Consider the following 14895-nt stretch of genomic DNA (forward strand, 5'->3'; position numbering starts at 1 on the left):
ATACAGATCCAAACATTCAATTCTAATGACACAGTGCAACAAATAAAGCGATGTAGATGCAGGTCAAGCGCTTCAGTTAATGTTCACATCAGAATCAGGAAAAATGCGATCACAGAGGTTTTGACTATATCATGGATATTAGTTCAAGACAGGCTGGATAGAGTATTTCAGAAACTCTGATGTTCTCCTGGGATTTTCACACACAAGTGTTTACACATAACAGGATGTGCATAATAACCTGTTTGGCTTAGTTTAGAAAAGGGGGTAAAGTCTTTAAGCAGAATTTGACACCACACGAGAATTGACAAACCCAGAATTTTTATTCAGTTGCATACATTTAGAAATAATCAGAGTTGTGAATCATTGTTTACGTTTATTCATTTCAAAAATGCTTTCATCCAAATTGAGCAAGGCAGTTAGGTGGAGAAAAGCCTTGGTCAAGTGATAGCTTGGTGGTGCTTGCATTTGCATTCTTAACGTTCTGATCAGTAGCGCAAAACTGACCGATCCACTACTGATGAAGCCCATAATAGTGTCCTGAATATTTAAACACCCTAATCTTTATCCTTTCAATCATTCGGTTAGATGAGTTCTCCTCTGATGGGCAGTAAATAAGCACTACATTGTCTCCAGCGGTAGCGTAGTCTGGACAATGGCCAACCCTCAGGTGCCTCAAATTCAGGAAAGCCCAGTTGGTTGAGGATTTCATAAATACCAGCTCGTGCTGCCACCTGACAAAGAGAGGAGACATGAGACTTCTGTTCAACTATTAATTCATTTTTTAAACTGCAAAACTGTGTAGCTGCTTCCTGAATTATTGCAGCTAAAATGTTTCTATAACAATATAATATAATATAATATAATATAATATAATATAATATAATATAATATAATATAATATAACATAATATATAAATTAAAATTATAGTATCATATATAAGTTTTTCACGTTTTATGTTTTTAGAAGTTATTAACCATTAGATGGTTGTCTATTTACTATGGTGGAAAAAATTATTTGATCCTTTGCTGATTTTGTAAGTTGACCCCCTTACAAACAAACTAACAGTCTAGATTTTTATGGTAGGTTTATTCCAACAGAGAGAGACAGAATATTAAAAAAACAACATAACAATGTATTTGTATTTGATCAAGTGAAATAAGTATTTAATTCCGTACCAACCAGCAATAATTCTGACCCCCACACACACAAATTAGTCCTGTTCCTTTAGGAAATTTCTCCTGATATCAACTTGTAACGTGTATAAAAGACACCCCTCACAGAATCAAACACTTCTATTCAAACCTCTCTGCCACCATGGGCAAGACCAGAGAGCTGTCAAAGGATGTTAGGGTCAAGACTAAAAATAAATGTTTTAACCTTTCTTTAAAGTATATTTTCTGGATTTTTTTTGGACTTTCTCTCTGTGTTAAAATAAACCTACCATTAAAAAATTCTAGACTGTTCATTTCTTTGTAAGGGGGTGAACTCATAAAATCAGCAGGGGATCAAATAATTATTTCCCCCACTGTACATAATGAATAAGGGTCTTTTGGAAGAAATAGTAAATTAATATAATGGCACCAAGAAGAAAACTATATAAGACAGCAGTGCTTCAAATGAGGTTTTGTAACTGTTTCTTTTGGTTCTCATGTGAACATACAATTTCTAGTAATTACCAGGATCTTTTGTTAAAAAAATATGGCTATAAAAAGCTATATATTAAAGCTATCACCTGGTGCATCCACAGGCTGAATGGCCGTCTCCAGGAGTCTTTTTTCCCCAGGTGGAGGTAGCTGTTAAATAGGATGAGGTAAATATAGCGCTCCAGGTACTGCAGGCTTCTTAGGCGTAAGTGCTGCAATTCAGCATCTGATTTTGCTGTTTTTATCTGAAAAGAAAGAAGAAACACCCAAATATTTACAACTTGTTATAAAAAAAAAAAAAAATAAATAAAATAGAACTGGTAGCAGGATAATAAGGACCTTGTCACTGTTCTCTGAGGCTACCCCTAACCCTCTTACCAAGTCTAGAATATTTATGGTAGGTTTATTTTAACAGAGTTTATTTTCAAGAAAGGTTCTAAATTAATTTGTATTTGATCAAGTGAAATAAGTATTTGATCCCGTACCAACCAGCAAGAATTCTGACCCCCACACACCCAAATTATTCGTGTCCCTTTGAGAAAGTTCTCCTGATATCAACTCGTGACGTGTATAAAAGACACAAGTCACAGAATCAACTTCTTCCATTCAAACCTCTTCACCACTATGGGCAAGACCAGAGAGCTGTCAAAAGACATCAGGGACGAGATTGTAGACCTGCACAAGGCTGGAATGGGCTACAAGACCATCAGCAAAAAGCTTGGTAAGAAAGAGACCACTGTTGGTGCAATATTTCGAAAATGGAAGAAACACAAGATAAATCAATCGCTCTTGCTCTGGAGCTTCATGCAAAAGCTCACATCATGGGGTAAGGATGATTCTGAGAAAGGTGAGGGATCAGCCCAGAATTAGACAGGAGGAGCTTGTTAATAATCTCAAGGGAGTTGAGACCACAATCACCAAGAAAACCAGTGGTAACACACCAAGGTCCCTCTGCTCAAGAATGCACATGAACAGGCCCATCTGAAGTTTGCCAGTGAACACCTGAATGATTCAGAATAGGCTTGGGAGCATGTGATGTGGTCAGATGAGACCAAAATTTAGCTCTTTGGCATCAACTCGACTCGACTCGAAATTATAAATATGACCCCAAGAACACCATCCCCACTGTCAAACATGGAGGAGGAAACATTCTGTTTCGGGGTTGTTTCTCTGCTAAGGGTACAGGAAGACTTCACCACACGAATGAAGATGGATACCTTAACACATGCTGAAATATAAGAAATAACAAACAGTGGGTAGGAAAATGTATTAAAAGTACTTGTTGCAATAAAGTACATTTCAGTTGAATTGTAGCAACAGGCTCAACATTGTTTTATTAACTTTAACTGTAACTTCAATAAATAAATGTGTTTTAAATATAACCATAATTTTTGTCCATGCTAAATGAGGTCTGATTTGCACTGGATACCTGCTTTATATGTTGGGATTTGTTGTTGAGCAGTTTGATGTTATAGCTTTATATTTCTCTAAAATCATTTTCCTACATCCTTGTCATACCTACTGTCGACACTAGGGGGTATTCTGAGCTCAAGAGAGATAAAGATGGTCACCTCAGATTACGGTAGTTAATACCGTAAACCCATTTTCCTACGACAATGAAATTCCTTTAAAGTATTCAGTTATTTCTGTTTGACTTAGTTTGTTTATTAATTTTTTTTTTATTGATTTTACGTATATTATAAACGTTTTTTGTTTTACTCTTTTATTTCTTACGCCTTGCTTCGCCTCATCCTCAAATCTGATCTGAACATAGACCATGTGGATCGTGGATGCTGATAACTTTTCAACACATTTCTTTGTAGGATGCTTGACAATATAATCTGATGAAATGTTCCTTACTTTCTATTGAATATTGGAACTCTGGCTTGCCTTGCCAAGCTCTCTCAGGTTGCAGAAATTCTGGATGGGTCATTATCTTTTGTTGAGTTGTTATTTAGTTATTATTGCCAGGAAACCCATTAATATGCAGTAAACCTCTATAAAGAATGAGTTTCCATTGATTTCACAGCTGAGCCAAAAAATTGGCCAAACCCAAAATGGCCAATTGAAATTTGTTATTTTTATTTTCTTAAAAAAAAAAAAAAATTAGCAATAATAAAACAAATGCATGTCTGAGATTTCTTATGCCACCATTCGCTTGTTTACAATATATATATCTTCTTCTTCTTCTTTCGGCTTCTCTCATTAGGGGTTGCCACAGCAGATCATCCGTCTTCATACCCCCCTGTCCTCTACATCTGCCTCTTTCACCCCAACTACCTGCATGTCTTCCCTCACCACATCCATAATAATAGATAATCATCATGAAGATTAAAATTTTTAATGTAAAATTAACACAAAAATATTCTAACACATGACTTGATGCAGCCCAGCAAGGGCCTGATAACAAGCTGATAAATGGAACCAGGATTGCTAGGACAAGGAGAGATATTTGTTTAATTCTTGCTAATTTCCTAAAGAATGATTGTCTTTTAAGACCATGAAAAATGTAATATGTTTTTTCCTATCTTTTTACCCCAGAGTATATATGAAGGTAATGCCAAACATCAATAGGAATGTAATCAATCATGTAATTGCTTAGATGTTCAAGCCGCGCATGTATAAACAGTGCATGCACAAAAAGTCACCTGTTTATATGAGCATATAATGATCTCCCGTAAGTGGTAATGCATAGGGGTCATTGTCTCACTGACGACATCTAGGGCCATGTCCACTTCTCGTTTCATACGGTGACCATCGGGTAGCAGTCTGACCACATGCATCACCACCTGAACATGTAAAACATACAGTGCAAAGATTACAAAACAATTGCCCAGCACATCTGCTTGTTTACTTGTTTGCTTCTTGGTTGTTTGATTGATTATTTTGCCTTAAACCCTAAACATACTGGAACATGTTTGAAAGTGGTTCATTAATCATAGCAAATAAAACATTGTACCTCAAACTCTCCTTTCGTGTACTTTGCATCTGGAACACTTACAAGTTCTTCATCCATACAATCAGGAAATCCCTAAGGAAATCATTGTTATGATGTTATATCGTTGATCAGTGTGAGATTGCTTTTTAACATTAATCATTCATGATGCATTTCAGTAAGCATGTGACTGTAGACAGCATGACCTACATTAAAGTGCCAGAGAGTAAGTGTGGCAATGACCATGGCAGTAGTGGTTCGGTCTCTTCCATCACTGCAGTTGAAGATAAAAGCTGAACTTGGGTCCACACCAAGACCGCACTTCATAGCCTCTAACAGCTGATCAAAAAACTGAGGAGTAGCAGTAACAGTTGATACAATTTTTGACATCATTTTTACAGTTCTTGACAGTTTACAGGTGCTCAGAGAAATCCGCAATATTACCTCTTCCTTTGGAGCACAATAGTCATTAAGAGGGATTCGCCGATATGTGAGGCCTGGATAAGTGCTCTTTTGATTGGCAAAGACTTCTTGGACAGTATGACAGCTTTTCAGCATTCTCATCTGCTTCTCCTGTACAAGAACTACCTCAAGCCACTTCTCAGACCTGAGAATTTCTTCCTTTAGTGCCAGCTCCAAAGTCTGGGAAACAAATTATTTTTTGATGAATATGGTTCATGTGTCAATTTCGTCTTTATAATCAATGTGAGATTTGACTAGTGGTGGGCAGTCAGGGCCAGCAAAGCCTTCTCTGCTGGCCTAAACACTATCAGAAGCACTGACCTACATTTACAATTCCAATATTTGTTCCCTGAAATTGTATTTATTCCCAACAGTTTATTTTCTTCATTTCGTAGTGTTTCTCTTGGCTGCACTGCTTCCAGTATGTGTATGTGAATGTTGGATTTTTTGTCCAATCAGATTTCAGCCTCTATGTGTTGCCATGTCAATCTAATCTGCCTAGGGCCTGCAAAGTCTGTCCTGCAGGCCTTTTTACCTTAGTCTCTATAAGAAATTAGTCTGTTTCTTTAACCAATTAGATTTCATATTCGCCTCACAGAGCCAGCTAGCTGGCCCAGAACAGCGTTGAATTTTTATGTCCTGTGATTGGTTGGTCAGAAGGAAACTGTTACAGCCAAGTTCGACTGGCAAAACACGTCTGTAGCTCTGCACACATTAATACATCTGAATTAGACTTTTTTATGCCTACAGAGGAAGAGACGTTAATTTGGGACATTCTTTAAAAACCTTTTTCAAAAAAAGCTAGACATCGTGAGGAGAAGTGGCTAACTCCGAAGCTAGCTAGCTTCTCTCAGGCCAGTAAAGGGTTTGTTCTCCACTTCCAGACCAGTAAATACGAGCGGTATCACTGGCTTACAGCCCCTGAGGAGCGGTGCAAATTATGAGTATCTCTGGTGAGTAGGTTGTATTTTATTTACATTTTAATGTTTTTGTCATGTTATTAGACAAATATTGATTCTGAACTTCTCCAGAATGTGGAGGTGCACAGTTGTGGTTGTAGTGTAGAGGTTTGGAGTCTTAACTGGGTTTCTTGCTTTAGTAAAATGGTATTCACCCTCTCTCTCTGTAATGCCACATGTTGTTATATTGCGTTTTTGTATAGTATTGATGGTTTCTATAATTGCAACGTGATAGTGGTGGTATTAGGATGTGGATTAAGTCGGGTAAATCCCCACTGAAGGCCCAGGTACCAAATGCACAGCCTGCCACTGGATTTCACTATAGCTCTCCTAAAACTGTTTGCATGAGAAACACAGCTTATTCAGCTGGGAGACATCAATTGTATACAGTGAATTATTTTCGAGAACATGACAATCAATAGTTATAAACAATGAATAACATGCATTTTCAAGGAGGTGACACCAAATATAGACACCAAAAACTTGAAGTACCTCATTTTGTTGTGGGTTCTGCACATACACATGGATTGGCTGCTCCAGACAGCCTGATTCTCGAGTGGTGAACATCTGCCCATTACCTTCCAGAATCAGTTCCTCTTGCAGATTCACCCATACAATGCTGGAATGTTTCCTTCGCTCGTCCGTAAGGTAAGATAACACAATAGAAACAGCCTGAAACAGGATTTGGTTTTGTTTTCAGCTTTTCACATAACATAGAATCACAACAGCACTATAAATGCAACAACCAATGCTTTACCTCAGAGCTTGGCTGGGCCATGCCATACACAGATGTCTTAAAAACTCGTCTGAAGTTGGCCACTCTCAGTTCCTTGCTTGTACCAAGTAAATCTAGTGACAAATAATCACTGGCCACCTTTGAAACAAATTGATTATCCTTAACAAATTGTGTTTCTGGGTTAAATGTGTGGATTTTGGATAATAGCTTTACATTCTATGTTACCCTAAATATCAATAGAACGCTATTCAAATGTTCTATATTGAATAGGTAGAAAAAAACTGTTTGGGTTTTACAAATATTCTATTTTATATTTTTAAATATATTATTTTAGAAATAATATTTGTATGGGTCTTACCAGTATCCTGGTGCCATCAGTAACAAGGCTGGCTGGTGCTAAGAGCTCAGAACGGTTCATACTGCCAAGCAGCCTGTAGATCCAGGCATTCTCACACAGCCACTGGCTGAAACTCTGGGCAAACATCTGAGGATACTATAATAATAATAATAATAATAATAATAATAATAATAATAATAATAATAATAAAGAAATGCAAATCACACAAAATGTAAAACATTTGAGAATGTATAGAAAAAAGACAAGAAGGAGATAAAGACAGAAAAGCAATGCAAAATATAGAGTGTGCAGATTTGGCATTCCTTAACAATAATACACTTGACAGTACCTGATCATGAAGATATGCATTGAAAACAATTAAGTAGAAATAAGACTCGAGACTCTGGATGGTCCGTTGCAAGAAATAGGCTTTTGTACTGCTTCCCTATAAAAATAAAATGGATTCAAACCATGCATTCATCATATGCTGCTTTTAAAACTTTGCTCATGTAGTTAAACATTTGATACAACCAGTTGGTATACTTACTTGTATTTGATAATCTTCACTAATTGCCTCCATTTTTCTTTTATTTTCATATATTGCATCTTTTATATTGTGCATTTCAGAGCACATTTCAATAGCTCTATTGACCTTACAGTGAAAAAGTAGAAAACATTTTTAAGACTGCAGCGAATGCATTACATGCAAAAGGACTACAGTTTTATTCAATGTGGTGCTCTCAGCAATTGTGACAACTAACCTCATCATGTACTTGTTGACCTTTGGGGAGACGACTGATCAGATCCCCAATGACTTGAAACTCTGGCTGATGCTTGACTTCTTCCCTTGCATCCTCTTCCCTTGACAATGAGAGACAAAGAGACAATTAAACTTGACTTGTAAAATGTATAGTTACAAGGAATTTTGTATTATTGATTAATATAAACATACATATATCAATAATAATATAATACAATATGATAATCCATATTTAAATTGCAGCAAAACGCAGAGTAGAACAGACTGATAACTTTAAATAAATTTAAATAATTACCCTCACCTGGTTTCATACGGTGCCCCATGTAGATGGTGGAAGACTAGTGCACCAAGGATAAGGGCGAGGTTGGTTCGTCCAACTCCCACCTGGCAGCTGAACAGCAGTGCAGGTAAAGGCCTGGAGCTATCCCGCAATACTGACAAACTAGGGCTTTTCTGTGTAACAGAAAATATTATCATATATGTGCAGTATTAAGAGTTTTTGTGTGTGACGTTCACTATACCTTTGTAGATCAGCATTAACAAAAAATACTGAAAATTACTTCTATAGCTAACAAAATATAAATGCAATTTGTGGTATATATCGCTCTTAATATTTATAAACTATTCCATTCTCTGGATATATACCTAAAGCCTAGACATTGTAATAGCAGTACATTTTATACTTGCAAAGGTAATTCCATTTATGTCTAATTTTCTCAGAATTACTGTAGTATAGACTGGTTAAAGGAGTAAAAAACATTACTGGCTTATGGTCTTGTGCTACTTGAGCTCATGGTGGTATTCAATACTATCGATCATACAATTTTATTAATGATTACATTTTATTCATTTATTAATTTTTTGCTTGCATTTTTAGGAGGTTGGAAATAGCTGAAAACAAATACATGCATAAATTATCAGGAGATGTGATCTTACCCTAAGCACATTTACAAAGGCATCAAAATCCTCCTCCATTGGTGCCCCCTCCATAGGAAGCGGAAGTCTATAATATCTGCAAGAAAAAATTCATTGTGCACATCGATTTAATTCATGTGATTTAAAGTAAAACAAATAGTCCAGAAACTAAATTATTACCTGTAAGAAGACAAACTAAACTGTGGTCTTTTATAAACCTCCTCAGTTACATGTATGTCCTCCTCGGACATGATCTTTATATGTTGCGGCTCATCTTTGAAGGTTTCAATTTCATTATAAACATAGAAGACGTTCTCAGAGAGTTTGGCAAAGTCACACAACTGAGAAAATGTAAATAAAGAACAAGAAGCACAATCAGTATAATGAGTGATATAAATATGTTGAATCAAATCTAATATAAGGAGTTTGAGCTACATTTACACATGAATCAGTTTAGTGTATAACCTGCCTCTTTCCTGATAGAGAGCTCCAGCTTCTCTGCTCGGTCCAAACTTCTCAGGTTATGTATATTCTCATGAAGGTTCTCCTTTCTCCTGGGAGTGTATGGAATAAAGTCTCTATCCAGACGCAGGAAAACAACAGGCTCTTCTCGCACACAGATGAATATCACTTCCTATGTATATATACATGTAAATATAAAGGTGGATAAATTCTTCATAATACAGGTGAGTAGCAATAGTCGAAGTAAGAGTGTATTAGAATAAACAATATAAGGTGTGTTTATTCATTTATATGTATGGTTTAATTGCTCTTGTTGGTCTCTCCCTCTGAGTAATTTCATAGTCTGTTATGGAATCAGAATCTGAAGTCTGAACTTCAACAGCAGAGAACATGATATAACACACATGTCCTGAACATGAATGAAAGAATAGGGTTTTTTTTAACTTGCGTAAGAATCACTGACCTCATATGCTTCACTTTCTAGCTTCTGGAGGACCTGTTTAAAGCCATTCAGGCTGGTCTGGCCCATTCCAAACAAAGGGTAGTTTTCCTTGACTTTCCGGAAGTTAGGGGCCCCGTAGCTTCCTGTAGTGTTTAAGACATCTGCTCTACTGTTCACATCCTGCACCATAAAAAACTCCCCCTAGGCAATAAAAAGCATATAAATATTGCAAGCATGATAGTTACTTGTGTTTTCAGGTAAAGCATGACCCATCAAATAACCCTTATAACAATAAGAATTCTTTGTCTTTCAGTCTTTAAATCTGGTCATGGAATTCCGGATATAAATCATTAGAAATATTACAAATCAAGAGAAATATGACAGCAATCATATATAAAAAAAAAATCTAATTTCAAATTTCATGTTCACTAAAAATATGACAATGCTTTTGAGACATGTAGGTTGTAATGACATGACTTGACATGTACTGACTTTCCTTTCATAGTGTCTTTCAGTGCAGGGATGAAATAGAAATTGTACAATCTGATGGCAAGTGTTTATGTAAAGATTCTAACAGTAAATGAGAACACTTCAGGAACAAGCTGTGTTTTAACATTTGAAGATTGGACATTTCACCATTATAGTATATCACTAGAAAATCAAAATATCCACCTCTTTTTTTATGTTAGAAAATGTGATTTATAAAGCCATACTTACCAGCACTAAGTAATGCTCAGGCAGTTTATCAGATATTTTTCCCACAGAGTAGTTTGCTGCGTGGATACTATCATGAATTTGAAACTCTTCCCGGCAGTTATACCTGTTTAAAATAGATAAGTCTCTGGTTGATGGTAGTATTTGTGTCTCTACTGATATTGCATTTGCATATATATATGATGAGATGTGCTAGCACATTTTTAATGATTATATGCATGCTTATAATTAGTGTAATTAACTAGTAGTAATCAAACAGCAAAGTGAGTCCATGATTAGCTTGCCATTTAGCCTGCATAACTCTTCAAATATTTTTTTTATTTTTTAAATCAATATTGAATATCAGAAAACATTTTGTTTACTGACAATGGCTGCAGTGTTGAGCGAGTAACAGTGGTGAGTTTTAAAAAACAAAACATTTTCAGCTATGTAACATTCTATGTTTTCAATGGGAGAATATTCAGATTAATTACATAAAATGCAATTTATGTAATGTAAACTAGGTATGAGATATAATTCATCTACTCTGCCTGGATATAAGTCATTGTATGACTGAAATAAAGCACACGATTTAAATACAATATTGGACAACAATTTTAGTATGTGCTTACGTAATTACAACGGGGGCCACCTTGTTTGTGATAATGGATTTGGCCTTGCTGTTGGGAATGTTCAGTGCTGGCAAAGAGCTGCTGTTCATGGAGCAATTGTCTTCAGCGATGTCACCAGCTTGGTGATCGATGTGGTGTGTAGAAGTCATTGATGCAGGTTGGGATCCTGCGCTGGCAGTAGTGCCCATAATCCACGCCGAGCTGCAATCAGACCACACACTGAAAGAATTTCACAGAAAACACAGTAATATACATTTGCAAGGAGAAATGCAATTAACTTCAAGCTATTTTTTTTTAAGATAATACAACATGAACAGTCCATTACTAATGCACAAAGACACATAACTCTTAAGTATGATAACAATGAAAATAAAAACCTGCAAACATCACACACTTCACTCCACCAGGTCAATAAAAAGATTATTAAAAATATACCACATTTTCTGTGCCATATATTCTATCATTTAATTGTAAAAGTTTGTCTCACGATTTAACAGCTGTGCCGAAATCCTTTGCTATTTGCTTCTTCATGTCCGACCTCTTCACACTTTTATGAAACAAACAAATGGAGGAACAAATAATCTGTGCTGCTAGCAGAATCTCCTCACTATAATAAGCTCTGGGTTTTTTTTTAAACACAAAGACAAAGCCCAACGAGACTTAGTCACCCCTTCACTAATGTAACTTTCTGGTTCTTTTCTTATAGTAACATAGTTGAAGTAGAAGCTCCCGAGGGGGCAGCTGAGAAGTACTGTACATCTGGCAGCCAGACAGCTCTGTGGGCAGCTCCAGACATTCACAGGACAACCCCCTTTCATGGAGCAGATCCAAAACACAAACTCTCACACAGCAACACTGACAACAGATAAATGCCAAGTCCAAGCTGAAGGACAATAAGAAATGAACTTAATATTTGTTTATTTTTTCTATTTTGCATAACAGATAAAAAAAAAATAGACTTGGATTGATTTTCTACAGACAATTAATTGAATATTTAATTAATATTTAAAAAATGTAAATACATTCAATATCGTGTCCTTGCAAATGTATTTATTTTTATACTTTTGCTTTTGTACAACTAAATGATCTACTCAAGGGTTTGGAAATAGTCAGACATCAGGTATAGTAATGGCCTTTTCAAAGACTTGATTGAAATTCCATTTGTGCCACAATAGAGCAGACTAAAAAGCAAGGAAAAAATGATCTAAATATGGGCAAAAAAAAAAAAAAAGAGCTCAGGATGCATTTGTGTGATGTCACCCAGATAGGAGGAAGGATATGAGCTCCAAAGGGGCTTAGCAGAGAGGAGGAAGCAGAAAAGTTCGAGGGGTACTACTGATTGATATATCCTTATTTGAAGTGGACAAAGAAAAACATGCATTAAAAAAAATCCTTTTTAATGTACAAACTATACACATATGAGGTTGGAAGCTTCTGAATAAAGTTTTTCCGCACCTCAAGCATACATTACATATACGAACCTTCATTTACAGCATGCGTGTATTACTTATTTTCTTACGTAGATAACGAGGCTCAACAGACATATACCAAACAACTATTTTTGAATTGGACTATCTTAAACTTCACACAAGTATTATTTGAAATACTGTATTTGTGGTATAACTTGTGCTTTTTCACTTTTATGTTGCCACAAACGCCCAGTAAAATGTTCATTGAACACAATCAGCACAATCTTTTAGCCACTGTTAAATGGAAATATAAACATTATAAAACAGATTCCTTACCTAATTACTTCTTCGCTTATATGACCATTCGATTTTCAGTGCTCATGTGTAGAGGAGTTTTAAACCTTGCATACTGAGTCCTAGTCTGAACTAAGCCCTCTGTATGGATCCTTTCTCATTTGTCCTCTGTCATGTGGTCAGGACTGAATGGAGGAGACTACAGCCGAGAGGCAGAGGCTAGTTTACACAGAGAAAACAACGGAGGTGGGCAAGTACTTATCCTCACCACCTCTTCAATTCAACACAGTGTGTGGATATGAGATGAGGATGTGGGGGAGGACTCTTGTCTCATGCTCTCACCAATCAGCAATTCCATCTCCTGGCAACGTAGCACCTACACATTAACGTGGGAACAAATGAGTACGGAGAACATTTACAGTAAAGCATTAGTGAGTCAACAAGACCTTGCACTAAGAGTCTCCTGTACTACAGAAAAGGAGGGCATCAGTACTCTTCTGCTCTTTTTACTAAACAATAACAACAGAGCCACAGGAAAATGCAGGACAGTGACAAGCCTAGGAGCCATAGAGCAGCAGAGCTGGTAACATTCTCACTAAATCTGATCATTTTAAGAACATTGCTGGATCCTGCATTTTTACACAGTACAGAAGAAGGATATAGAATTCACCATTTTCGTCGAATCACATAACCAACTATTAAAGTGATGTTTTGACCACATTCTCAATTATGAATAGTGAATAAAATAATCTGTGCAAAATAATCACACTGTGTCCTTTAATTAGCGAATGCAAATGTGGAGTAGTGAATGGGAACGGAAAATTCCGCAAGTGTCACTTTTGTATTCTGGGACAAACAGCCTTAGTTTTAGTGCCAGTTTTCTTTCAGTGCTTTCAGTCTCAGTTAAATAAAGTCTTTTTAAGAGGTGGCGCCTTTCACAGCACTGATAAAGAACACCCTCGGCTTGAAGGCCTGCTGGTGCGCCGTGGACAGTGTTGCCATGGGTTTCCAAGCAACTGAGCACTTCTCAAGAATCATTTATACACCGTAGTTTCACCAAAGATTAATTGTCTGAAAAGCAGGAATGAAAGAGTTTAAATACCACAAAAGTGTTTTTTTTTGTCTTCTAGTAAACATTTGTGAATATTGTCTCAAATATTGTGAATCGGATAAAATGTAATTTTAAATGATATATAAAGTGTTTTTCTGGATGACCAAATCTACCAAAAAAAAAGAAGAAAAATACTAAATAAAAAGAACATTAATTGACATCTATTATAGACATGTGTTAAGTTATTTGGCTATATGTATGGCTTTATTATCTTTTTAATAGTTTTTCCTAGCACAGAACATCAGAGTATTGCATATAAATATTAATCGATTTTCCTGTACTTGGGAGAGATGACTGTCCACCTAATGTCACAAAGTATTCCTGTTGGTACAGTATAAGACCGCTATAGATCAACCACATACTATTATAGTATCATTTTGCTTAGAGAACTACAGGAAAATAACTGCATACAGGCAAACATACAACAAAAGATTTTAGAGTACAAGCTTGATTATACCTCGAAAGCTCACACTGACAGAACGTTTCTTGCACACACTATGGGAATTAATGTACATTTATAAAATATTTTGCAAAAACTATTTACACTGGGAACTACTCCTATTTTTGTATTTGAGTGTGTTTGCAGTTACATTAATTATTGACCAACATTTGAACATAAAGGACCTTTATCCCATTCACTGTAAATATATATATATTTTTTTACACTATTTCTAATCATTAATGCTGCATCTGCTATGTAAAAATCCCCACATATCATGTGTGTGTGTGTGTGTGGGTGTAATATATATATATATATATATATATATATATATATATATATATATATATATATATAAAGTGTACACATATACACACCAACCAGGCATAACATTATAACATTAAGACCAGTGAGGTCCTCTATCTGCAGTGATCAGTATCTATCAAATGTGGTCCAAGGAAGGAACAGTGATGAACTGGCGACAGGGTCATGGGGAGTGCACGTGGGGTGTGAAGGCTGGTCCATGTGGTCCGATCCAATAGACAAGCAACTGTAGCTCAAATTGCTGAAAAAGTTAAAGATGTTAATGCTCAACTGGTCAGGACTGTTTTAGTAGCAAAAGGGGACCAACACAATATTAGGCAGGTGGTCATAAGGTTATGCCT

General features: G+C 36.1%; 1 protein-coding gene across 6 annotated transcripts; it reads right to left on the reverse strand.

Moving 5' to 3' along the window:
• Positions 1 to 304: 304 nt before the first annotated feature.
• pald1b (phosphatase domain containing paladin 1b) lies at positions 305 to 13210 on the reverse strand. Of its 6 annotated transcripts, none has more exons than XM_083539549.1 (21): positions 12723 to 12967; positions 11465 to 11524; positions 10978 to 11178; positions 10370 to 10472; positions 9674 to 9853; positions 9218 to 9382; positions 8929 to 9089; positions 8770 to 8845; positions 8135 to 8286; positions 7835 to 7934; positions 7621 to 7725; positions 7423 to 7518; positions 7095 to 7229; positions 6758 to 6874; positions 6493 to 6672; positions 5024 to 5221; positions 4790 to 4930; positions 4604 to 4675; positions 4293 to 4433; positions 1734 to 1889; positions 305 to 731 (listed from the first exon to the last, which is right to left on the reverse strand). In XM_083539549.1, the coding sequence occupies exons 2-21, from the start codon at positions 11506 to 11508 to the stop codon at positions 582 to 584; spliced, it is 2673 nt and encodes an 890-aa protein (XP_083395675.1). In that variant the 5' UTR covers positions 11509 to 11524; positions 12723 to 12967; the 3' UTR covers positions 305 to 581. The 6 variants fall into 6 exon arrangements, with proteins under 6 accessions (XP_083395675.1, XP_083395673.1, XP_083395677.1 ...); XM_083539547.1 differs by having other exon boundaries at positions 10978 to 11196; XM_083539551.1 differs by lacking the exon at positions 11465 to 11524 and having other exon boundaries at positions 12723 to 13210.
• Positions 13211 to 14895: the final 1685 nt, after the last annotated feature.

The sequence above is a fragment of the Silurus aristotelis genome (genome assembly GCF_946808225.1).
Source record: "Silurus aristotelis genome assembly, chromosome: 4".
NCBI lineage: Eukaryota > Metazoa > Chordata > Actinopteri > Siluriformes > Siluridae > Silurus > Silurus aristotelis.